Source organism: Sceloporus occidentalis, unplaced genomic scaffold (genome assembly GCF_023333645.1).
Source record: "Sceloporus occidentalis isolate IW3139 unplaced genomic scaffold, rSceOcc1.0.p SCAF_50, whole genome shotgun sequence".
NCBI lineage: Eukaryota > Metazoa > Chordata > Lepidosauria > Squamata > Phrynosomatidae > Sceloporus > Sceloporus occidentalis.
In genome coordinates this window covers 6,576,556-6,604,139 of record NW_028317030.1, presented here as the reverse complement: position 1 = coordinate 6,604,139, position 27,584 = coordinate 6,576,556, and the positions used below count along the sequence as shown (strand labels likewise).

Sequence of the window (27,584 nt, the reverse complement as noted above, 5' to 3'; positions counted from 1 at the left end):
TATTGGATTAGAGGAAAACTTGTTGCAAGGCTGTCTTTAAATATGACGGGACCCAGGGCAAACTCAACTCCAACAAGTCCAGGTTTACCTGAGATGAGGTGGAGATCTAGTGGGCAGCTACTGGCACAGACCTCTCTCTCTGTTAATGAATCCTCCACAAGTTGTATGCTGCCTTCTGTTGGGCCATTGGGATATGATGTCATATCCAGATGCCCTCCAACCGGACTATGGGAGCTGTTAGGGGACCCCATGAGACAGCTGCCGTGGGGTCCGAAGGTAACACCTTCCAAAGTTATCAAGGGGCACTAAGGTGGTGTGGCTGGTGCATAACCAAGCCACTGAGTAGAGTCACAAACACGACCTTTGGTGACCCTGACGTAGTAGTGGCAGCCCGCAGAAGGAGCGCAAGCTGCTCTGAAGACAGATTTTGTGCAAGGTGAGTGCAGGAGAGAGTGCATGTAGAATGCTTTTGATTGTAGCCTACAGAATCATTTGGATCTGAAATAAATCTAACTTTTCTAATTGAGCACAGCCAATACAGCGTTTGACCTTAATAATGTATCAAACACCTAACATAACCCTTTAACTGAGAATTTAGAGGCAGCCATGTGTTATTAATATGTGTATGTGTTAGTGTAAGGTGTTAGAGTGTGTGTATGTGTTAGTGTAAGGTGTTGGGTGTGTGTATGTGTTAGTTTAAGGTGTTAGAGTGTGTGCATGTGTGTGTTTGTTAGGGGGTGAGGGCTAATAGGGGCTTCCAAACAAATCCTGCACTCAGGTGCCCCTAATCATAGGCTTCCTCCTGGGGGATACTGTTAAGAATTTCAGCCCAAAATGACTATTAGCAGATACAGGGTAAGACTCTCCCTACGGGTGCAAATGCATTGACCTTCAAATATCTGCCCAACGTATTCAATACTCCTTATTCCACTCATTGTAAAGCAAAAATGTGTCTCCTCTCTGCACATGCCTGGAGAGTCATTGCAGTCAAGAGACAGATTGAAATCACACTCCAATTACATCAATTCAATATTAATGATCACGTAGGGATGTATTTGCCAATGGTTCTCAGTGATGTAAATTCAAGGGAAATCTAGAAAGAGGATAATTTGTTTCATCCTTTGAGTGCCTGTGGCTTTAATTACCCACCTGACACTCCGAGCTCTCTCAGCCAAATTGGCTGCGATATGATCTGTGTGTCTCTTTTTGACTAAAGCTTTAACACATCATTTTTTTTATCAGAAACACACAAAATCCCATTAATTTTAACCGAGGAATGAGCAAGGACACAGCACCCACTATCATCAAAATCTTCAAAATTGTCCCAAATTTCTTTTTGATGGGAAATATATTGTATTCAGCGTTAAAGGGACAGTATAAAGAATGCATACTTTATGAATAATTTAACACATATTCTTTAAAAATGAAAACAAAAAACAAAGTACTTATCTTAGGGAGAATCTGCAGCTCCTCTAAGGTCTTATAATTCTCACCACTGATTGGCTGGTGGAAGTAGTCAGTGTCAAGAAAGCACTCTCATTGAAATTAAAGGGAGTGCTTTCTGTTCATACGTCTAATTAGACCCCCCCTCTCAGTATTCACCAAACTAGCATTGGGGGGCACTGGCCGTAGTTATAACATGTATGAGAAAATATATTGGGCTAAACACATCTCCTGCACAAACTTAATTGTCACTCACCTTCATTCACTCTCTCTTGCTCTTCATTCACACACACTCACTCACTCGCACTCTCTCTGAAAGGCGAAGAAGCAGAGCTGCACGGCAAGGAGGCGGGGGACATGGAAGTGGACAACGGAGAAGGTAGGAAGAGAGCGGATGATGTGATAGAACGTGAATGAGACTGTGAGAGAGTGCGCAAGAGGGAGACAGAGTGGGCGTTAAAGTGAATGAACCAACAAAATTCAAACAAAAATCCGTAAATCTTTGCTTAATTTCTGTTTGTTTTGTCGGAGTTCCTCCTCGTTTTCAGAGATTCGTACAAATAAAGAAAATTGGAAAATTTTGTTAAAACTACAATCCGTAAGAATCCGAATGCACAAATCTTTTAAACACCATAACACAAAAGTTTATTTAATTTACAGATCTGTAAAATGCAGGATTTGGGAAAAGTGACAGATCTGCTTTAATACACAATTAATTTCAGTTTGGCATTAGTGATGTCATCGACAAAGGCTCATTTATTGGCATGGTTAATTTTTAACATCATTTACCTGAATGAAGACGTAGTCGTCCTGTACGACTAAAGAGTTGGTATCGATAGATCGAGAGAAGGGTCCGCTCCTTGTGGTCTCGGAGCATTCCTGGATTCTGCACGTTATATAATGAGCATCTGTGAACCCATAAAACAAAAGGTTATCAAAAAAATATTTTTGCCAGAAAAAATCTAAGTTCCACATCATCCTTATGTTGCTCTTGAGTCAGGAGTTTGGTTACCATCATCAGTGACCAAAAACTATCTCAGTTTGGAGTAATTTGCCTTAAAGGACAACCAACCACAAGATTTCAATCCATTGGAGATTTTTAGAAAAACTATATATAGCATTTCTAGGGATATCCCTACATCTGTATCGAGGGACATAACAATGTATCAAAGCGTTCTGAGCATTCTAAATAAAGAATGTTTTAAATATGTTGCCCCCACCATCGATGCATGTTTCGTACCCTCATTGTATTACCCTCTACCACTTCTACTGGGAGGCTTTCATCTATCTACCACCCTCTTTGTCTTTTACCCCCACAGTCATCGTTCTGGGTTTGGCCCCCAACATCATAGGACATAGTTGCAGTTGCAACCATTATGCCCCTGTGTCTTTTTTTCATTAAGATCTGCTTTTATTCAGAATTTAACCTGTAACGGGAGGAAGCGGCAGGAAATAGATGCCGGGAGACATTTCAATTATCCGATGCCAGCTCGGTAAGGGTGATTTCTGGCCGTTGAGGTTGGAAGTGATGGGATTGAACACAACACTCTTTCTGTTATTATTAGACATTACTGCAACACGACAGCTCGAAGGCTCTTCCACAAATCTCCCATTTATATGTGACTCGGGAGAAATGTGCATCCAGCTCCCTGGGAGGACAGATTTCCTCCACGTTGACATTCTGAGTGATTTAACGATAATGATGACACCTGTGACGGGGGATCAAGTCCCTGGACAATCCGCTGCACCCCCTGGACCTCTTGGTCTTGGAGTAGAACAAGTACAATGATCAAAAATGTGTCTTCTCCTAATCCCCGCCAGTAAACACAAGAGAACATGAGAAAACGTGGAACCTGCCGGCAGATCGGCCCCCATCGGCCCTCCGTCTAGTCGCCCGTTTCTCCTGCTGTAAAGACTCAAATCTTAATCAGTCGTTGGTCTCGTCTTAAATTCAGGAGCCGTATCTCTATCCCATGCATGTTTAAATTCCCTCACTGTATTACCCTCTACCACCTCTGCTGGGTGGCTGTTCCACTTATCTACCACCCTCTCGGTAAAGTAAAACTTCCTTACATTATATCTAAGCCTTTGACCCTCTAGCATTAAAATATTAGTGACCTCTGGAATATCCTCATCTTCTGGTATAACTTCCCTTGTTGCTCAGATAATACAAACATATAAAACAATATGGCGGCTGAGCACACTAAGAGTTGTTATCCACACCAACTGACCCGCTTACCTATTTCTGTTCGTATTAGTGGCCGGTATCGGAGGAGTTAACCGGTCCACGGCATCTTTTGCAAAAATCTCATTAAACTGGTCATTTTGTGTTAATAACAAGGAAATATCTTGTTGCAGTTAACATTTTAATAACCCACTAGTGACTGTGACAGGATTAATTAGCCTCATTCTGCTTATACCAGGAAAGTGCTTCGCTGCTCACAGACGAGGGGAAAAAAAGCAATGAAATATTTTTAATTATCAAGAAAATCCCCCAGAAGAGCCCTCGTGCTCGGGCACTGCACCAAGAGTCAATTAAACCCCCACCCAAGTGATTCCCCCCACGCTGCGATCTGGCCCAGAATCTCAATGGCTGCTCAGCTAAACGAAGATGAGGTGCGGTGATTGTGCAAAGGACAGAGAGTATGGAGAATTTGGGTCATATTCTGGGTTTTTGTGACATTCTTCCCATGAGTAATACATACATTTTTCAGTTAATCATCATTTGGATACATATCTCTCACATGCCTGTGTTTAGTTTGGTCAGCTCTTCTTCTGAGACCCAAATCCCCCTGATGTCCATCTTTCCTCCCCTGATGCCCCTCTTTCCTCCCCTGATGTCCCTCTTTCCTCCCCTGATGTCACTCTTTCCTCACCTGATGCCCCTCTTTCCTCCCCCCAAAGCCTCTCTTTCCTCCCTGATGTCCCTCTCTACTCCCCTGATTCTCTCCTCCCCTGATGCCCCTCTTTTGTAGCAGCTCAGAATGTTTGCTGGGTATGAGGGTATCGCAGGGTTCTACAGCCCTAAAAGCCCCGATAATGTGTATAGAAACAGCAGGAAATAGCTTTATAAATAAAACTCTGCAAATAAATCCCATTATTCTTCTTTTAAATGATCAATAGCTCAAGGTCCAATAAAAAAAAGAAAGCCCCACCATAGCCACGCCTCTTATAAGTATATAATGTATATAAGTATATATGTATATAAGTACATATAAATAATTTAATATTGAATTAATAAATTATTGCATATTTTTCCAAATATATATATATTTTTTCCTATAAGTAAAAAATAAGCATACTGTCTACAAAGTAGTCACAGCAAGACATGGCTTTATAAAATTAAATTGAATAAATAAATAGCTATCGATGGGTAACAAAGTTACAAAAAGTAGCCACCCCACCTAAAGCAACGATACTTCTTCTTCCATTTGAAAGACAGAAAGATATTTATACTCCACCCCATACCTCCCAACCGTATTTTGCAGGACAGTCCCTATTTCCAGTCACTAACCCGCTGTCCCACCCCCCCTATCCAACAGGAACAAGCTTATAAGCACTGGTGTGCGAAACGCGTCAAGATATAATTTATTCCATGTGGATTCGAAAATAAATACTCAACAGTATTGGAGTGGCACTCGACTCTTTGTGGCTTCATTTCCTCTTGTTTTTGTTGGATTGGTACAGATGTGGCCCCTCTATAGAAAATAGCAGTTTAAGTGCCCCCGTAGCCAATTCATTCCTACTGGATTATGATCCCGAAAAATAATAGTCCTTTTTAGATTGTAAAATTTTATGATAACAAAACGCAAATAAAAAATCGAATCTAAACATATAATTTCAAGTTGAACCTATAGAATCCACAGTATAGCCATTTAATAATACTGACTGAGGGTCCTCGTGTGTCACACTTACCCCAAAAGCTTGCCGATATAGCCCACAAGCCATTGATCCTACGATCGGCTCTTTTAACCAACTCCCCTGAGACTCAGCCCATAGAGTAACTACCAAACCAGAACCTGTACCCCAAAAAGTCATAGACCCCCACCAAGTCTTAACTGTTAAAAAATGTCATCTTATAAAGACCCCTTACTACCCCCCCCAATGTGTCCCTTCAACCAACTCTGGAATACTGACCACTCAAAAGAAAAAGGGGTGGTGCAAACATTTTTTACCCCGTTATTGCTTAGGCTGCCTCCAGGGCTTTCTTTACAGTCGCTGCTTTCGTGCAAGACGTAAAGAAACCTAATTTCCAGATTAAATTGGTTATTTAAGGAGGTGGGGTTTTTTTTTCTTAATAATTAGATAATATCCTTCCTTAAATGAATTGTACTTGTCCAAGACCCCACTCCACTTTAAATCATGTTTATTGCGGCATCTTTCTCATTGATCGGAGGGAATTGCCCTAACGAACTTATCTCATGAAGACAATATTGATTGGATTTGGGAGACATTCCATAACTCTCTAAGGTCATCTGATTGCCGATACAGATACGGCAATTTGTGTCTATACATCTCTGCACACCGCGCCGGTGATTAAAGAGAACGTTCCACCGTATCTTCCCTTTTTGTGTCTCACGGGCATCACTAAAATAAATAATGGCCAACAGTTTAAAGATGGAGGGAGGCTTCAGGAAATACAGCCAATTGATCGGTTTTGAACGTAATGTTTCCTTCAAAGTTTATCTGAGACAGCGAGATAAAACCAACAAGCCCTTAATGGACTGCGCTGCATACCTAGATCTGCCCGGATCTGTTGAGCTGCACCAGGTTGTCCGCCTGAAGACAACGCGGTGTCTGTATTCTAAAAGGCAGGAATAAAGAAACTAAAAATGGCCACTTTTCCAACTACTCCACCAAACATACCCCCAGGTGTCCCCATCAGGACACTTGTGTTGGAGGGGGAGATAGGACTCGAGGCAGGAGGGGACATGGTCAACTCATGGAGGAGCGTGACCACAGCGAGGTTACCTGCCCACCATACCCAAAGATATCCACCGTAGGGTGTCAAAAAAAGGACTGACCTGCGAAAACAGGGACACTTGGAAGGCACTTGGATGGAACGTATAGAAAACCCAGGATCGACTTACCTCTTCTTGCTGGAGGAACGCCTCGAGGTTACCAAACCGAACCCAATAACGGCCTTCAAAGAGAGCTTCCCGCACCGTAACTCGTAAAAGCCCGTTATTATCATTATTATATTTTGATTATAATTAAATTAGATTTCATATAAATCTAGCCACTTTTTTTTTGTTTTTGTACCCAGGAACAAAAGGTTTGAAGGCAGACTTTGAAGCGCTAGAAGTCCTTTTTGGAAATGTTTTTAATTGCCGTGTAATGTGGGAATGGTTAGAAAGGAATAATTGCTTTAAGTCTGCGGCGCGCCCGCGGTCCCTTTGTTTGAGGCGGAACAGAGAGATTGGAAGCTATCCCGTTCTAAACGAGAAGTTTGTATTCAGAAAGCATGTTCCGATTGATTGATCAGGGCCTGGAAAAGTGCTGACAGGTGCGCGTGTGAAGCAGGCGGCCGAGCCAGCGCTACCAGATTTTAATGAATTTCATGACATTTCGTTTGATCTTTTCAAGAGATGAACTGATTGTTTCCAGTTCTGGCTGAAACCGGAAAAGTTTAAGATACCCAAAAAATCAAATCCAAAGAAAGAAAACCCCTCAAAAAAATGTGTTACGGTCTGAGAGAACTCAATTATACGTATAGTGAATCTTTTTACGTTATCTCCCAACAGTCCTGGATTTTGGCGGGACTGTTCTTTATATTTCTGGTATATGTTCTAGTTGTAAAATGAATGGAGGTCTGTGCTCCGCGTGGAGCGGGAACATTTCCAGAGTTATCTCGGTTCCAGAATGACCCATTCCTGCCTTTTTATCGCAAACCCCAACATAGTTGTGCTCTTATGGTTGGATAGGTACCATCAGCATTCTTTTGTAAAAAATTGAAGTTTAATATTTCGAGAAATGTTCAAATTAGAACTTTTTAGGATATTTTTGCTATGATACTGTCATAGTACAAGCATGGTCTATTTCCATCACATCTGCTTACTGTCCAAGTTCAAATCTACTTGTAACTAGGCTTGGATACTTTGTGGCAGGTCGTGTCGTAAAGAGAGGGAAGGTTTTCTCTAGTATCCCGAGTGGTTAAATGGTGTAATTCTGTTGCCTTGGTAACCGAGAGTTGGGGCTGCTTTAAAGATAAAAGATCTGCACGAGAAGTAAGAGGAAGGGAGAGCCGTAGATGGAAGACAGAGAGGGGAAGAGGAGGAGAGATGAGAATATGAAGAGAATTAAAGGTGAGAGTGAGAGGAGGAAAGGGAAAAGGGAAGAGGAGGAGAGGAGAGGAGAAGATGTGAGAGAGAGAGAGAGAGAGAGAGGGTGAGAGTGAGTGTGAATGTGTGTATACATATGTATAAGTCTATATATAAGGCTATGGAGAGGGAAAGAGTATGTGATGTATGCATGAGTATACAGGATTGGGGTAAGTGTGTGCTACTGTATGGTGTTAGAGTTAGTATGTGTGCGTATCTGTGCATGTGCGTTATTTATGGGAGTTCAAATAAATACTTCCATACTTCTCCAAGAATTTCTGAATAAAGCTCAGAAAATATATTACGATGCAAACAGTTATAATGAACAGAGCAGCATAAAGAACTTGATAATATCGCATAATCTGCCTTTAAATTATATTTAGTTTAATTTAAATACGGTATGTTGAGTGCAAAACGCTGGATTTCTGGCATTTCAATGTAGTGGCTGTGGATCATAGGAATTGTAGTCCACCATAACTGGAAATCTAAGGGTTACATACCGTAATTCCTATTCAGTGTAGCTTTCCATCAAATATTACTTATGGTTATTTTTTGCCATGGTAACTGTATCCACTAGAACGAGGCATCCTCTTCCGATGCCAGGGTACTGAGTCACTAAAAACTACTTATTGCAAATAATTAATTTACCTAGCGTCGGTTACATGTGTCAGTTTACTGGTACGATCTTTTCATGGATATATATATATATAGGGGTAGTAGAAGTATTATTAAACACTCATCTACAGACACCAGACAAGCCAGAAGGACACAGGGGAGGAAAGGGGGACACAGGGGAGGAAAGAGGGACAGGGGAGGAAAGAGGGACATCAGGTGACAAGAGATGAGTGCAGATTAAAAAGAAGGACACTTGGGAGGCATGTATTTATATAAAATGTTATCATTAGAATTAGGTCTGAACGCTGCGGGAAGCGAGTGCGGTTTTCTATACATGCCTGTAGCATCTGTCAAATGCGAAATAAGAAGATCTGGAAAATGAATACATGGAGGTGGCATGTGGACATGAAAACCAGCTGTTCTCACGCAGGCGAAAGTCAGTCTGAATATTTTATGCTGCTGAGCCAGGATTCACTGAAAGAGATTTATTATGATTAGATCCTAAATATGTCTGGAATAAAGCAAGCCTAAAACTATCCGGAGACGTGTATATCTTTTAAAAACACATTTAGGAGCAAGGAGCACAACAGGAATTAAATATCGTCAGTTGCCTTGAATTTGGACAAAACCAGTATAGGTTTTTGGTTCTGGATGGAAATAAAACATACCTTGAGGTCACTTCTTGGAAAAGCCGCAGCGGGTCACCAAGAAAATCTCCTGAATGAACCCCGAGGTTTTGGACAATGTTTGATCATCATACCCGTAGGGTGCCTGACGACTCTCTAGAGCATCTTGTTTTAACGGCCAAAATATTGAAGATTTTGTCCCATATTTGAGTGACGGAGGTGCACACTACCCGCCACATGGGTAACAGGGTCTGTTCCCCATCTACATGTCCACCATATTGGGGTGAATTTTTGTTGGGTGAATACGTAGTCTCATTAATGTCTAAACAGGTCTTCTTTCAGTAGAACATCATGTGATACCTTTTACGCATTAGTATTAAGGGCTTCCCATACCCCTGGTCCATCGTTTAGTAGAAGTTATAAGTATTAACTATGGAGACATGGGTTTGATAAAGCGTAACTCTTGTCTCTTCCCGACATAATATTCTAATGTAAATTTGCTCCCTAGCTGTTGACCGTATGAAGTCTCTGTTTGTGGAAATAGTTGGTCCAGAAGACTTGGTAAAACAACAGGACAATGAGGTCCTCTCCCTATACATTTGCATTATTATTATTTCTATGGGTTCTAAGGATGCCGACAAGTTCTCTACATCACATGGAAATAAATGAATTCGCCTTTCAGCCTAGTACCTTTCCGTACAGATGCACAGGCATATGGGTATGACAAGTTTACTACGCATACAGAAGAAAAGATGTGATCTATGCTTTTGATAACGCAACATTAAGAAACTGAGGGATCGGAATATATTTTCTTCAAGAAAGTTCCATCGAAAACGATATTCAGGGTATTTTAGAAAGGTCGGAATAGACTTAGCTATTTACGAGTAACAAGAACTGGAGAACACGTGGACTACGAGGGGCAGCTTTAGATACAACTATGAAAATTGAGCAAATTATCCACTACCCATCCAATTCCAAGTAGCTCCCCATAGTGGATCTTAACCCCTTAAGGACAATGGGCGGTCCCTAAACCCATTGAAAACAATGCATTTTGAGCCCTTACATGTACGGGCTTTGTCATTAAAGGGTTAATATATATTAAGGGACAAACATAAAACAATACATACATTTAAAACAATGGTAAACTGATATAAGAAAACAAAAATAAAACAAACATAAACCTGCCACTTGTTATACCACACTGGCAGCAATGAGCTTCTGTCGCGGCAATGACATGCGTTAACATCAGTTTCTGGTTCTCCTCTTATCTTATTTGTGTCTGGGACTTGTGGGTATTATTTTAGCGCACGCTCTTCAGCAAAGGATTGTGTTTTTAGATGGGTTATAGGACCGAACCCCATAATCTGAACTATTTTGATAAAAAAAAATCTTAATTGAGCCAGGTGTCCAAAACTGCCTACTTTCAGTCTGTTTTCAAATCCTATGCATCCAAAACGATATAACTGTACTTATCAGATTACTTTTAAATGTCAGGTGTGCGTTTCTGCGCTGAGCGATCAGCGGCCACAATTAGCCTTTGAATCGAGGCTCCAAATCTCGCTGTTAACGGGAAGCAATTCAGCTTTTTTTTTTAAACTGCTGATAAGTAGCCTGAATTGCATGTTACAGACCACTGTTCAGAGAATTCTATGCACTAAAGGGTAATAAGTGAATAACCTCTCGAATCGGTTTAACCCTTTCTGCTGCTAAGACGGATTTCTGGTTCTGAGCAGATTCCAGAATTATCTTCGGTTCTTTTAAAATGTATCAGTTATTGTTTCTTAATATATATATATATATATATATATATATATATATATTATTTTTATTTTTTTTTATTATAATTTTTTTTACATAAAGCTGAATATTTATAATCTTGAAGTGTCGCGTCCGCGTGCTCGGAGCCGTCATCAGATAGAACACACATGGTTTTATTTTTTATAACGACCTGCCGGGATTTCTGCAAATGACTCTATAACTATATATATAGTATATGACACGATAACTACGATTTAGGCGAGCCGCCTCATTGTTTTAATGCCTTTCATCAACCAGCGCTGCAAATTTCATCTGAAATCGAGGAGGAATAAAAAAAAATCTTTGTACAGTTCTAACAACTGTCTGGGGTCAATAACGCATTATTATTATTATTATTATTATTATTATTAAAGAAAGCACTCTGTGAGTGACCCTAACCCTCTGTGAGTAATTTACTATGCATTCATACAAAAAAATAAAGCACTTAGGTAGAAGCTGCAGCTCGGTAAAGTTACATACGTTTTTTTGCTTCAAATAAACCTCAGAGGTCTTTTATTTAGGGGTCTTGAAGGCTTTTATAGAAAGGTATTAACATCAAGTATGGCAATGTTTGGAAGCCCCTTGTTTTTAGAACTGATCCTTCATGATGTCGAAGAATTGTGAACTCCGGTTAGCCGATGGTCCTCCTCGGTTTGGATATGGTTATATTTTCATGAATTTCCAACCACGTTTTTTTTAAAATTGTAAATAAGATGAATTTGGGCAAATTCTTGTGATAAATGCGGATAGATCCATGTATGCCAGTATATGTAACGTTGGTAGATATTCATTCAAGTTGCAAAGTTAGATTTATTTAAAATCATCTCCTTATTTTAAATTATGTCCGTCTAGGCGCACTTTGGACTTGGATCTACAAAGTTGCTTTGGACGAGGTACTGAGAAAGTATATATTTCATAGGAATTAGGACACTTACGATATTTGATTATTTATTCGAATAAAAAGATTGCGATGGAAATAATGGTGGGAGATGCCTAAAAACTTTGCGATGGAGAAGAGCAAACCGTTGCACCCTAATTAGTGCCTCACAAAGTATAAAACGGTTATCTTGCGAATAAACCAGTCGAGCGACAGCTGCACCAACGTTAAAATGGGATGTAATTATTTAGGAATTTGTATAACACAGCTGCAAAACTCTCATTTTTTTTTTAGTGGTTTAGCTATATTGGTCCCGTTGCTGTTGTAGACGTTAGTGATATCTTTCAACGGCCAAAAATCCTCACATTGTAAGACGTAGGGTCACATAACCCTACACCGGCCATATATTTAAGGATATCAACCCCTGCCAGAGAGCTGCTTGAGCTCAATACCTCTCAACAGTGCCGGGTCCTTTCAGAAGAGAGACCGCAAGGACCGTGTGCTGGACAAGACGGTCACATAGATGTTCTATATCATGATGACATCATTTTATGGGTGTCAGAATGGAATAACACACTACATTCAGTATGCAACAAATCGATGGGCAAACCAATATCCCTTGGGTCTGACCCATCTAGGGGTCTGTTGGTCAAACTCCTGTAGGCACCAGGGTTGAAATCAGGTGTTAAAAAAAGAGTAACAATGTAATATTGAGATGGGAAAAGCCTTTGCGAGTAGAGTATCAGGAGCTACAGGACTTAAACCAGCGCCTTATGCTTGTAAGATCCAGCAACTACCTATTCCTCCCCGAGGAGGCTCTTGGCATTGTTTTGGATTATCCCTTGGCCTTGGTGTTTTGGACCGATATCTGGTTTGTGTTCCTCAACCCCAATCCTGCCTGGTCAGACATCCTCGTATCAGAGTCCCACAAGTTCTACCCAAGACTTACATGAAGACTTTTACTCAACATTCCAACAATGATTTCACTTTTTTTACAATTCTGCGTATTAGTAGAGCCCGTCTTAATTTACTCTACTAAAAATGTGCCTTTACTACCCTCCAATCCAGATTATTAATTATATATTAAATGTATTATTGGTTAGCTCTAGGACCATCTTGCTATATTACTCATATCCTCATTGAGAGATCTGAACAAAAAACCCTGAATTCTTAAACACATTCCGAATTCATTCCAATTTTACATATTAATATCTTATATGCTTCATTTTTCTGGTCAGAACAAACAGTTATGTATTTTATATTAAGCATTTAAATACTGGATATATAAATTCTTCTCATGGATTTGGGTAGAGACATTTTCTGCTGCACTATCCGCCAAATTTCACAGGTCGACTCGACAAGAAAACTCACATATTCCCCAAATTCCCCTCCGCTTCAAATGAGTTCCTTCAACATTCAGGGGGGAAGAATGAGGTTTAGGCAAATTCACTCAATGGTCATTTTCTGCCACCTTAATACCCCTTTTTCAGTCTACCTGGGGGGTATCCTTGCCCCTATATGTGGCTAAACTCCCGTCGTTACCACTATACCACCTTCTTGTGTTCTGGGGTAATTCCATGGGGCATAGGCACATTTTTTACCTTGGAGAGATGCTACGTGTTTACTTCTCCAGGACACAGAGGTCTATTTTGTCTGATAAACGTACAGACAACAATGATAATAAAAAAATATAAAACATATTTGTTCCGATAGATATCATATAAACAGGCAATTCTCTGCAGATGAAGCCTATTCCCCAAGTCTGATTTCCTTTTTTTCCATACCCGACAGGTGCTTATGTTCTAGGCAACTTTAATAATATGCATCATGATTAATCTATGTCACTTTTGTGTCTGTATTAGCTTGAATACATTTTTCATTTATTTACCCTAAGGCTTTACTCATTGTTATGCCACAGTCTGCGCTCATTTCTGTAAAATAAATACTGCCTTTTTTCTGAGGCGTGGGGTGTTGAAGTTATAAGGAGTCCCAGAATCCTGTCTGAGGACGTGGAGACGTTCGATAAGAAATGCCAAAAAAACAGGCAATTTACACGATTTGTACAACGGACACGTTATGCAGGAATATTTTCTATAAACAGAAATTAGATCAGCGGTAGAATCACATCCCTCTAGTGGGATACATTGTAACTGCGCCGGCTCCAACACGTAGACCTGACCGTTCTTTTAAGATTGATACACAGTGATGAAAATGCACCTTTTTTCTCTTTAACTCTATGATCCTCAAACTTATTGGGTAGCTCTACGCTGTCATGATATCCACCTGGCAAGTATATTATTATAAGTGGAGGTGTAACCCAAAATGTTGGGACCTCTTTCCATGGGGTCACCCTCTCCTCAAATCTATTGTATTATGGATATGAATGCTAGTGTAGTTAGTTAGTTAGTGTGGTTAGTTATATTAGGTTTCACATGGAACCTGAGGGGAACTTTTTTCACATAAAGCGAGTGATATGATAACAAACGCCAAGCACCGGGGAAGAATTGGGTTACTGGAACTAAAGCGAAAAGTAAAAATGCTAATTAAAGTTAAGCCAAAATATGGCGAGGATTGAGGAGCTAAGCTTGCTGGAAACACAATGTCGCTAAGAAAACTATGAACTGGTTAGTGTCCATCAGAAGGGTAAGAAAGGAAGTGTCAGAGAGAAAAGCTAGGCTTGGTGGGAGAACCTCGAAGTCTTAATAAGTTAGAGAGTTAGATATGCATAGTCAGAACAAGCAGAAGAATAATAGGCTAGGAGACTGGAATATCTAAAGCTAGTGTGGGGTCATCAAAGACCTCTCTATGGTTAAGCCAGCATGTGGCAGTGCAACAGCTCCACCTGGAGTAATCAGGAAGAACTTGGTACTGCAACACAGAACAGAAAAAATACAATAGACCAAGAGTAAGAGGACAGGACTAAAGACCAAGAATAAACAAATACAACAAACAACACTTATAAATTAAAAAAACACCTTTGTAGATGGTTGAAATATGGGCAAGGCTAAGGTAATATATGCTTGATAAATATATTTAATCACAATTTATGTAGATTATGTCATAGCATGTAGGACACATCAGAGATAAATCATTCTGCCACTTCAGTTGATTCAATGTGATGTTAAGCCTCATAGAAACCAAGGAATCATGGGAATTGTAGTCCAGAAGATGTAGGTTTCTAAAGGCGGCCATAGTGTTTGCTGTGAATAAACAGACCATTTCTTCGAGCCTGGTTACAAGACCTGGACTCCACTAATGAATTAACAAAGAGAAACAATTCCTTTAGCACCTCAAATCGACCAGAAAATATTAAAACAACACACTGCACCGGAGCCCCCCTAAAAAGGGTTACGCTATCATTACAACGGTACCATAAAAAATAAGAATCCTCGCTGGTTTTAATTAGGGATTATTTGCTTTCATTTAAAAACTTCAGTCATCAGATGACTGCTTCGAACTTAATTAATCCTCAGAGAAACTTTTGTTTCAGATGAAAATTATTATATTGCTTTTTATTGGCAGATAGTTAAAGAAAATTGGCTTTTATTTAGAAACATTTACTGAAAACATGTTAACCTGCAGACAACTGAAAACAAAATTGTCTTTAATTATCTTTAAAGATTTTTTTTCAGCTGCAGTAAGACCCTAGACAGGGTAAGGGAGGGTAAGGAGAGAGAGAGAGAGAGAGAGAGAGAGAGAGAGGATAGTTGGATGGAAAGGAGAACAGCATAGAAAGGTCAGGAAATAATGAGGGACATGTCACAAAGTATGGGAAGGTTGTATGGGATGACAGAGGAGATGGATGAAAGAAGGATGACATGATAAAAGAGGAAAATAGATCAGAGTGAGAAAGAAATGAGGGGCTATGATGACACATCTTCTGTTTGGTGGCACATCTTACATGAGATCAAATTAAACTGAAGACCTGGAGCAAATGTGGCACAGGGAGTATATGCAGGTAGGACATGGTGGACAAAGAAGGTCCATCCCTTGGGTGTTACATGTAGAGGGGTATAGATGGAGAATTCAACATGGGACACAAACCTGGTTGGTTAATATTCATGGGGACCAAAGTCAAACATCTGCTATAAAGTCCACTAATTCCTAGTATATGGTCTGCAATATAAGATGCACCAAGCCCTCCTGGACCCTTAAATGTAGGGTTCACCCAGACAATGGGGTAAGTCATTTGGAAACAATAAAACAAACAATCTACATTTTAGGAGCAAGACTTTTCATCACTTAAAGGTGCTGTTCCACTTATTGCTGTTCCTTATTGCTGAGTGCTGTTTAATATTTGTGTGTAATATTAGTTTTACGCTATACAATCTCAGCAGATCTATCATTTTATTCTCCGAAGGTCTAAATACCTTATTACATCAAAACAACACACTTTTGTTAACATTTTCTCTCTTTTTTTGCAACAGCCTATCAGCACCTGCCTTTGCGTCACATGACAATTAAGCATTCCCTAAAGAATTAGGAATGAGGCCAAATTGTACGTGATTAATTCATGGTTTATAGGGTGGGTTTGGGTATTAAACCGTACTCGGAATGGTGCATTTAGACATCAAAATGTTAAATTCAACAAAGTATTGCGGAATAGCATCTTTAATGAGATTTGCTTGGCCAGGAAGAGGCCACTGAGCAAATTTCAGAATTAAACAGGTGTAATTTTATAAAAATACCATCTTGACCACAATGGAAATTTCCATCGCCAATATTAGCAAAGTTGGAAGAGGTGACTTCCTTGAAACATTGTAGGTATTGTAATCCCTAATGGACTTGCAGGCTGCCTGAAACAAAGGAAAATAGAGTGCAGCGTAATGTCAGACAGCGAGAGGCCAGCACTTTAATCAGATGAGCCAAGAACCAAACACAAAATGACCCAGTCACTTAAAACGAGGGCAGAACCTTGTGCACATCCATCAGCGAAAAGGCAGCAACTACGCGAGAGGGAGTCAACTAAAGACAGAAAGAGACAGATACGTTGAAAGGATTCTAATTAGATTCAGAATTATTTTTTTTATTTTTTTTGTTTCCTCCAAATGTGAAGGTGGAGATTCATAAGGAAAAGTAGGATATATATATACATGCATATTTATATATATATATATCCTGTGTCTCGGTTAGAGCCTGAAATGGCGATGTAATGTGTGAATAAAGATTGGATTTTTATTCTTATGAGTTTGTTTAATTTCAATATATATATATATATATATATATATATATATATATATATATTGCGAAAGCTGGGGATTGTAGTATGACCTTCCATCGTACAGTGGAGAAAAACTGTCCCAAAATTTGAACGACTTTTAATTCCGTTATGTGTAATTAGCGTAGCTCGGAACTCTATGGGTTTCACTCGGAGTATCTGGGTGAATTGTTGGCTCTCCGGGACACCATGCTCTGTCTCTGGGTGGTGAAAGCAGCATTTAGCCACACCCACTACCCGCCCCATTACCCCACCCACCACCAAGCAGATTTAAGCTACCTGGGGAACGAGAAGCTCCACTCTAGCCCCACCCCTCATTTAGCCACTCCCCTGATGAGGGAGGGCTCTGGGAAGCCTCAGCCAGGAAGTTCCAGTGTATACGAAATAAAGTTACATCTGATTCCTTCTTGTGTATCCCCAAAACCTTCAGCAGGCTCCTTCTGATAGAATGTTTTGAGCCGCTACAATCCCTCGCCCCCCGTCGACTGTACTTATCACAATAAGTAAGAATTGTATATTATATATATATATATATATATACATCAGCGAAAAAAAGTATACGCACATTTAAATGTACAAACATACACACACATATATATATATATATATAATATATATATGTGTGTGTATATATATATATATATATATATATATATATATTATATATATATAATATATATTACATTATAATATATATATATATTATATATATATATATATATATATATATATATATTACATTATATAACTATAATATATTATATAAATTCCATAATATATATAAATATATATATATATATATATATAATACCGGTATATTATATAATATTACATAATATATTACATTATATATGTTCTATATATTATATATATTACATTATATATTATATATATATATATCATATTGTATTTTTTTTTTTTAAAGCTACATATAAGATATAGATTTTTATGTACACATGTTCAAAAGGTTAATTCCTCTAAGCCTATCCTGCTGTCGCTGATATAATACCCTCCGGAGTCCAAGAAATTGAAGGTCATGCTATCCCACCCTCCAATACCACGAACTCATTTGGTTTAAATTAAATCCAAACAAATATTTGAAGCAAATGAACCCTTCTGAGCATTTCCTTTGCAAATTATGGAGTGCACCGGGACACGTGCGCGGGTCGCACTTTCCCTACCATAATTCCAGCGTGAAATCCACAACGCAAACATTCGAAAGCTCAAGGAAATATGTTGTAGGTGCCACGCGTTAAATTGTAAGCAAATATCACGCTTAGGTGAGCTTTTGCCAGTTTAGACGCTAAGCAAACAGCGCGGCATAAATCCTATAGAGACGGAAGGACAGGTTTAATGCCGGCGATATATATTCAGAAAAATAAAAATATTTTACAGGTTAAAAAAAAACAAAAAACATTGGTTCTCTCCAAGGACTGCTCGCAGCCTCCACTTTAAGGAGAAAGTTCCATAAAAGAATACATATTTTTCTTAAAAATACATTATTTAGCTTAACATTGAAATAAGATGGGTTCTGTTCCAATATCTTAAAATCCTCTCTGTATGTACTATTTTGGACCTCGTAAGCCTCCATATTAATGTTCATTAAGGAATTTCCTTATATGGCAGGGGAAAAAAATTCGAGCCTGGGGTCACGTGATCATCAGTCTTGCCCACCCCCCTTCTCTACTTCAAATGCCACACACAGCTGATGCTTTATGGCAGAGCTAAATGAGTCCTACCTTATTAGAGTCCCTGTCGATAATAAGGATGGAGTGAAATTATTGCTTACCACGAGGCAGTATGATAAGACCTTAGGGAGTTAGTAGATATGACCTTAGTCCACCAGGCGTTGAGAACGCTTACCATTCTCGCTTGTGAGTGTCTTTTTAGCTTGTAATATATATATATATATCATACTTTTTACACTCTTTAGTGGTGGTAAGTAAATAGAACAGCCACCCAGTAGAACATGGTAGAGGGTAATACAGTGAGGGCATTTAAATATGCATGGGATAGGCATACGGCTCCTCAATCGACGAGACCAACGACTGATTAAGGTTTGAGTCTTTACAGCAGGAGCAACAAGTAGACTAGACGGAGGCCGTATAGGGCCAACCTGCCGGAAAATTCTATGTTTGCCTTTTGCAGCTTAATTAACATGTAAATGTTACGTATTTAATAAAATGCATTATATCTCTAAACGGGCGCACTCACGTCCATCAGCAGTCCGGGCTTCCATATGCACAACGTCTGGCTCCTTATCTAAGCCGGTTACGGACCTAAAAAAATAAAAGAGAGACCACAATGAGATGAATTCAGCGCAGACGGCGAGAGATAGCCGCAATATTCAACTGTATTGTATTTTAATTGAATGACCAATGGGGCATAAAGACAGCAAATTGCCTATGCAGGGTGAATTATTATTGTGGTCTTTTCCTTCCAACACACGTGCGAGTTTGCCTTGAGAACAATTTATGATTGGGGGGAAAAAAATCTTTATTGGTAACGCGTGGTTAAAATAAAAATGAGGATCCTTCATACAACTAGGACTAAACTCTACCAGACTCACCCTGTGTCGCTCAAAAATGTTTCCCCCACTAGCATACGGGGGCAGAAATTTTACAGAGAACGTATCACTAGTTTTGGGGGGTTGTCGGGAAATCAAATTTTTGTGATATTTTATTGCAGTTTTAAAACACTCTGTGACACCCGGCGGCAAAGTCTCTGGGGTTAACATGGCTTCCCTGGGCCTCGGGGTCACTTCTCCCTTTCTTTAGGAAAAGGGAGTGGCACTTAGCCACGCCCACTCCCTGCCTAATTTCCCTCCTAATCAGGACTGTCTGAAGCTAGCCCTACCTCTATGCATATTTAGCCCTGCCCCATGCAGAGCTAGCTAGCCCCACCCCTCAAAAAGCCACTCCCCCAGAGGAGGAAGAGCTCCGAGCAGCTTGCCCAGCTATGCTGACCGCTCCTAGCACCTAGTAGGTGGCATCTCATCACAGTCTGACCAACCCGGTGTTGCTTTGGGGTAAAAGTTGGAGGAGTGGGGGCATTTCACTCACATAATACCACTTTCCCTCCTCTTTTACTGCCTGCAACTTTTTCCAAGCACTGAAACCATTGAAATATTACCGTGAAACACACAATATTAGTTAACTTTACTTACAATGCAGTCTATATACATATATTTGTCAATATTTTTAAGGTGGTTTACCAGCTTTTAGGATATTTCAGGGATGCCCTTTACCTGCAAGATGTTAAGCTCTTTATGCAAACACCCATTTAAAGGAACACGCCAAGGTAGGAACATAAATGTCATATATTATTTTTGCATGTTGGGATTCCTGATGAATGGAAGAAAAATATTAAATTAAAGGGGCAATTACATGCAAGGTAAAAGTATAGTTCTACACGGTCCACCTTTCTCCTGTAACAAACTGCACATTTGTTGGGAACTTGGTGGTAAATCATTCAAAGATGACCTGCGCATAGTACGAGCATTTTTTCTCCTCCTTACTGAGAGGGTGGTGGATAATTGTAACAGTCTCCCAGCAGAAGTGGTAGAGGCTAATACAGTGAGGGTATTAAACATGCATGGGATCGACATAGGGCTCCTGAATCTAAGACGAGACCAACGACTGATTAAGGTTTGAGTCTTTACAGCAGGAAAAACAGATAGACTAGACCAGGCCAGATTGGGCCGGATTGGGCCGAATAGGGCCGACCTGCTGACGGATGCCACATTTCTATGTTGCAAAGTAATATTGGATTCTTTAGACAAAACATTTTCCACAATACGAATTCTGTGTCATTTAATCTGGATCTGCTGGCATGTCCTTCAGTCCTGGACTTCTCAGCAGCCATGATGCAGAAGCTAGGAGCTGGAGGCACCATCTACCACTGCAACATGTTCAAACCCATTATCTCTCATCATAACTCGAACTGACTTCGAAATCCTATTACAAAGGATGCCGGGCTGGTCTTTCTCTTTCCCTGACCTTGTCAGTTCTCGATTGGTAGATATCTCTATTCCCCGTAGCTTATTTTCAGGAGAAAGTAACGTCTCTTGAAGTTTGTTGAGTTGACAGCCCCAGAGGCAGTAGATGTCCCCATCTCTTGTCCACGGGGCGACGACTACGCAAACCGGCTTCGTATTGGCCGTTGTGACCCATGGGGGGGGATCAGCCTCTCCTGGGACAATTGCAAAACACATCAGTTTTCACACTCGCCTAGACTTGTACCCTGAAGAAAAGGAGTCTGGGGAGATGCTCCTTAAATACACTCCAAAAAAATAAATAATTCATGCCTTTTTCCGAAGGCATAACACAATCTGATTGAGAAATCTCTCGACCGAAGAAAGACAACAGTGGGAAACGTGCAGCTCCGTCGCTGTGTAAATACTTTAGCAAAGATTATAATAAGGCGGCGTGGAAGCTGTCGCTGCGCAGATACATTTCCCAAGCGATTGTTCTAGAGAAGGACCGATGGGAAACAGCCAAACGTTTGTATTTCATGCAAAACGCTTAGGGATTTCTAGAAGAACAGGATATTCCGTAAAAAGAATCGGGGAGTCCAGAGAGATGCTAAACTGCCACGTGTTGATACGTTGGACATCATCAACCTTCTTATTAACAGGAAACCGTCACCTTTATAACTACATTTATATTTAAAAACTAGGTAGAGCCTCTTGGTCGCTACTATTTGCCACTGCGATTATTAATGTAATGTCTGTGTCATGGGAGAAATCCCATTGGAAAAAACACAAACCCAGCGCCGTATAGACAATAACCTCCAGCGCTGTATACCATAATAATCCCCAGCGCTGTATACAATAATAACCCCAGCGCTGTATACCATAATAATCCCCAGCGCTGTATACAATAATAACCCCAGCGCTGTATACCATAATAATCCCCAGCGCTGTATACAATAATAACCCCAGCGCTGTATACCATAATAATCCCCAGCGCTGTATACAATAATAACCCCAGCGCTGTATACCATAATAATCCCCAGTGCTGTATACAGTAATAACCTCCCCAGCGCTGTATACAGTAATATAACCCCCAGCGCTATATACAGTAATATAACACCCAGCGCTGTATACAGTAATATACCCCCTAGTGCTGTATACAGTAATAACCTCCCCAGTGCTGTATACAGTAATATAACCCCCAGCGCTGTATACAGTAATATAACCCCCCAGCGCTGTATACAGTAATATAACCCCCAGCGCTGTATACAGTAATATAACCCCCAGCGCTGTATACAGTAATATAACCCCCAGCGCTGTATACAGTAATATAACCCCCAGCGCTGTATACAGTAATATAACCCCCCCAGCGCTGTATACAGTAATATAACCCCCCAGCGCTGTATGCAGTAATATAACCCCCAGCGCTGTATACAGTAATATAACCCCCCAGCGCTGTATACAGTAATATAACCCCCAGCGCTGTATACAGTAATATAACCCCCAGCGCTGTATACAGTAATATAACCCCCAGCGCTGTATACAGCAATAACCCCCAGCGCTGTATACAGTAATAGAGTGACCTTCTGATCCCATCGATGCGATAATGGTATTTGTGTTATACTAAGGATACATTTGGGTGAGAAATGGCCTTTTAAAGGGACAGCACTCTATTCCCTGACTACTGGGTGATATCTGTTGGATTCTATCTGTGGAACATATTGATTAACATAAAACATCATTATCAACTTGCACAAAATCGAGATTCTGATTACCATTCCCTTGTGTCACATGACCCACCAAAAAACATAAAATGGCCCAATTTAAGAATGATTTCATGTGGATTTTGGGTGTTTTTTTTTAATTAATGGTAATGGTGTTTATAAATAGATAAATTCAAGAAAGAGAAATATATAATGTATAAATTAATAATGATAATCATATAAATATATATAGATATTTTTTAATACTTTTCAGTAACTAAACCCACAATGCAGATTTGTTCTGATCTAGACATGCGGGAAAAAAAACTTTTTTTCCCCCAAAAAATATCCCAATCTGAAATGTGGGCGTATACAGTAAATATTTACATGTCCTATAAATAAATAACAAAATCAAATAAACATTTATGCCTATGCTATGTTTACATTTCTAAAATTGTATCAACTATTTTGTTAAATTCGCTTTTATTAAGAACAAAAAAAAATGTAAAAAATTTAGATGAAAAACTGGATACTTTACAAATTCTACATATATTCCTGCATAAAAATGATCTTTTTGTGATTCCAGGAGCTTCTTCTATTTATTCTTTTAAACGAGCCGAATTCAGCCTAAAATATTCCACGGCCGATTCTGGGTCTAAAAAAGATATCTTTAATGACCTCGACCCATAAAGGATACGTTTTTATTTACCGACACTCCGGTTGCCAATTATTTATTTTTTTTCCCCAGCCAAATTCAGGGCTTTTGCACAGCAACGTAACCCTCTCGCCCGTCTCCAAATATAATACCAAACTCCCTCCGCCGTCTGAATACAAAATAGGAACCGTCTTGGCATAACAAGTCGGCGGGTAGCTGTCTCTTCGCTGTTTAATAAAATGCAAAGCGAGCCTGTGGCATGAAATATTAATACCGTTCACCGAAATAATTACGAGACAACTAAACATATATAATCCAATTAACAGCTTGAATATAATAAGCCGTTATAGGAGCTGAACATGGAAGCGGCTTTAATACGCTCCAAAATTCATGTCAGCGGAGGGGACTATCTGTTATTTTTATAGCAGAAATGGTCAGGTGACTTTAACCCATTCAGGGACAGAGGGGCGTAAATAATAATAATAATAATGATAATAATATTAAAAGGACAGCAAATTTAGTATTAAGAGCTCGTATCCTTCATATGAAAACAAAAGATACGGGGAAAGAACAGTTTCTCCACTGATATGTTCTGTTCCATCTAACGCATTTATAAGTCATTCACGCGGCCCTGTTTCATTCTAAAACGATTCCCAGAAATGAGTCTTTAAGCTTTTTTTCCAGGGAATGCTTAATTGTCATGTGACTCATAAGCAGGCACTGATAGGTTGTTGGTACGCAAGCTAAGAAGCTCATTTTTAACGTTGTTTTTAAGGTCAATTAAGGTTTGCTTAACATGTTTGAAATGGTTAAAACCGGTACATTATCATCACAATTCAATGAAAGAAACCTGAATAGATTTGAGCCCTACAGGTACCCTTACTTAATTTTGTTACCGTCCGAAATGTAGCGTGGAGATTGTACGTGTGCAAGTCCTGTTTTAAATTATAAAACTGTATCATTTATATTATCACTTTATTATTATTAGTAGTAATTATTATTTTTATATTATTATTTTTATTTTTATTAGTAGTAATTATTATTTTTATATTATAATTATTATTATTCATTGTTTTATATAGCACCATCATATTCCACAGCAATGTACATATTCTAATGCCATATATGATCTTTCATCCAATAATCAGTTTTTAAAAAAAAAAATGCTTTCTTCTTATAAATGTAAAAGATTAATTTCTTAAGGAACGTTTACACCACGCTGTGGAATCAGGGGTGGGCTGGCACATTCTGGTCCCGGGGAAGGTAAAGCCAAGTGGCCATTGACCACCCCCCGGTAACTGACATACTCACTGACACACATATTCACACATACACACTCACATTTACACACTTACATACTTAAACTAACACATTTATACATTGTCACTAACACACACTACACACTCATACTAACACACAGTTATCTCACATACATATACACATATTTATTCATGCTAACACACAAACACATAAAACACATACATATTCATGCTCACACGCTTACACATTCATGCTACCACACACACTTATACATAAACTCTCACTCTAACACACTTACATATTCCCTCACTCAAGCTCTCACCCCCTCTAGCTTACTTGCAGCTTTGCATAGCAGTTATTGGAAACTGGTTTGAGGAACATTGGTCTAAACTGCTCCAGAAGCTGAAGGTGGTGTTTCCTGGCTAAGAAGGTACACTAGAAAAAGGGAGAGTCCGGCACAGCAGAAGTAGACATAGTCTTAAAATGTGGTGGACTTTTGCATAGGTAGGGCCAGATGGAGGATAAGTAAGCGGCCCTAACACTTTAAGGCCACTTGTATTCAGATGACCAGTTTGGGCCCGGGTCTTATTATATTTATTCCAAGGAACTTCCCAGAATGGGCCACCAGTAGCTCTCCATCTTCTAGAGAACTTTGCATTCTCACCAAAAGCTAAGTGCGCTTGACTTTTCTTTACAGATTGCCTATATAATTTTCCACCGAGAGGGGACGATGGTGGACTTTGTCTGTAGAAGCGCTAGCTTCTACTTTCCTACTTTTCCTACTCAAAATATTTGCCATTTTAGTCACCCATACCTACATATCTTGTTTCTAGGAGGACTCTGTGGGGGAGGGGGTGGTTAGCCACAAAGTGAGACACGGCTACCTGTGTGTGGCACAGGGCTAGCCCCCTAGCAACCTTAAGTGGATTGAAAAAAGGAAGGTGGAAGGGAGTGCGTATGGCCAACTGCCTCCCCTCTGCCTAGAGAAAGAGGAAAGTAACCCGGAGACCTGGGAAAGTAGGGCTTCACCCGGAGACTCTGAGTCAAACCTAGAGCGTCCACAAGTGTGATCATAGCGAGCTTAGTATTCTATATTCCTCCTCATTTTAATTCATTTGGTCGTATCGTTACAGAACGTGGGATTACTTTAAAAATAAGCGTTTCTCTCCCTGTATGTTCAGCGTGAATTATAACAAAAGAAGGAACCTCGGAACCACTGGAGCCCATCCCAAGCAGATAAGATGCCGCGTCTCCGCAAGAGCTCATTGCAGTCAAACGCCTTGAAAGAAGAAAGAACAGCGTTATTCCGGCCTGTGAACCGTAATCTTTCATCCAAGAAACTGTGAGGAATACAACATCCAGTAAAATGCTAACTATTTCTCAACAATAGGTCTCCGGGGGTTTTAAAAATGAAACTATTCTCTACGACTGCATGAAACTCCACAAAAAAAAATCCCCCCCCCCCAAAAAGAGCAGATATTTGATAACGCCGGAGACCTCCATGTATCTCTGGAATAACAGCGTGTTTATGCATTATGTGTTTATGTATTATGCATTGTAATATCTCTCATTTCGGGCCGGAAACCGTGGCTTGATTGCGGGTTTTTTGTCTCCTGCCATAATGAGAAAAGTGATAATTACATTGGCTCGTATCGCAAATTTCATAGGAACTGTCTTATTTTGGTTCAGAATCCTCTTGTTTATGAAATGCATACTTACATTTATTAAAGTGTTGAGTTTGTTGGTCCCAGTATAAGGGGAGGACTGACAAATGTGGAATGTTGGGGGATTCCCTACAGGCCGGCTTGATTTATGAACAATTTCCCATATGGCTTGAACATACCACCCAAGTGGCCATCTTTGGGACCCGAGTCCCTGTATTCTGCCCTGATGTTCCTTACTTTATTGGCACGTGGCCATGGTGCGACAGACATCGCACTTGTATAGTGTCTGCGCGTTCCGAGACCAATGGGCTGATTTAATATTTTATTTTAGTCACACTCGATTGTAAATGGCTTTAAACATCTATCGTCCCTGTATCACTTCATTAAATGTCAATGTTTATGCCCAAGGCAGCGAGCATCTATAATTCTACAATTAGATTTCTCGTACACTATATAACAGGTCTCTGCTGGACCCCGAGGGGTTAACACAATAGTTGGGAGCGGTGCGGATTGGATTATAGCAGGAACTTCTACTTAGTCACAGGTATGATGTCTGCTATTAGCGATATGGAGGCTTTTGAACAGGTAGAGTATAACAGCAGGTTAAAAACTCTGACTTTAGGGGAATTTAAGGTGCTTACAATTTGCACCAAGAAATGTTGCTCCACACTTGATAATTTTTGACTCGACCCAGCGCTTCTGTTTCACAGTTGAGTTAAAAAAAACCCAGCAACTTGTGTATTCGTTAATTAATTGCGCATTCATTATTTAAATTAAAAACTAGTGGAGTCCCCCATCCCATATCTCAAACTTGCCAGAATGCATTAATTTAAAAACATTAATTTAAACATTAATTAACAAATTAATAAAAAAAAAAAAGGTGACATCTACAGGGCAAACAGGAGGAACAGTGATCCTCCTCCAACTCGTGTGAGGATGAGTGAGGATTAAATATAGGGGTCGTGGGCATGTCGGGGAACTCTCGGGGTTTGACTCTGAGTCTCCAGGTGCAGCTCTGCTTCCCTGGGTCTCCAGGTCTGTTTCTTCTTTCTGGAACAGCCACTCCCCACCCATGTCCTGCCCACTTTCCTCTGATTACCTCCCCCATAGACACTCTGGGGATAGCCCCACCCCATGCGCAGCTAGCCCCGCCCCACACAAAGCCACCGAACAGTTCCAGGTTTAGCCATAGGCTCCTTAATGTGATTCCCCATCCAGTGTGCAGCGGGGTGATAGCATTTATCGTAACTGTAGGTCAACTTAAATTTAAATGTCTAACAGAACGAGGCATTTTTTACCTTAACATGACTGTTTGGGGGGGTAAATGCAGAGCTGAGGCCGAAGCGGTTGTACAAATAGTATCAAGATACAAATCTGTGTTTTAACCCTTTCATTGTTCACCTCTGAGCAATTCTAAGGCTCAGTAAACAAGG

General features: G+C 39.9%; 1 protein-coding gene across 1 annotated transcript in view; it reads right to left on the bottom strand.

Annotated features, from left to right (window-relative positions):
- LOC149288790 (VPS10 domain-containing receptor SorCS3-like) overlaps positions 1-27,584 on the bottom strand; it is a 204,871-nt gene that overhangs the window by 50,285 nt on the left and 127,002 nt on the right. Inside the window, exons 6-7 of the mRNA XM_089491469.1 lie at positions 19,111-19,175; positions 2,233-2,351 (exon numbers count right to left, since the gene is read on the bottom strand). Of these exons, the coding sequence (XP_089347595.1) occupies positions 2,233-2,351; positions 19,111-19,175 (184 nt within the window). The remainder of the gene's footprint in view (positions 1-2,232; positions 2,352-19,110; positions 19,176-27,584) is intronic.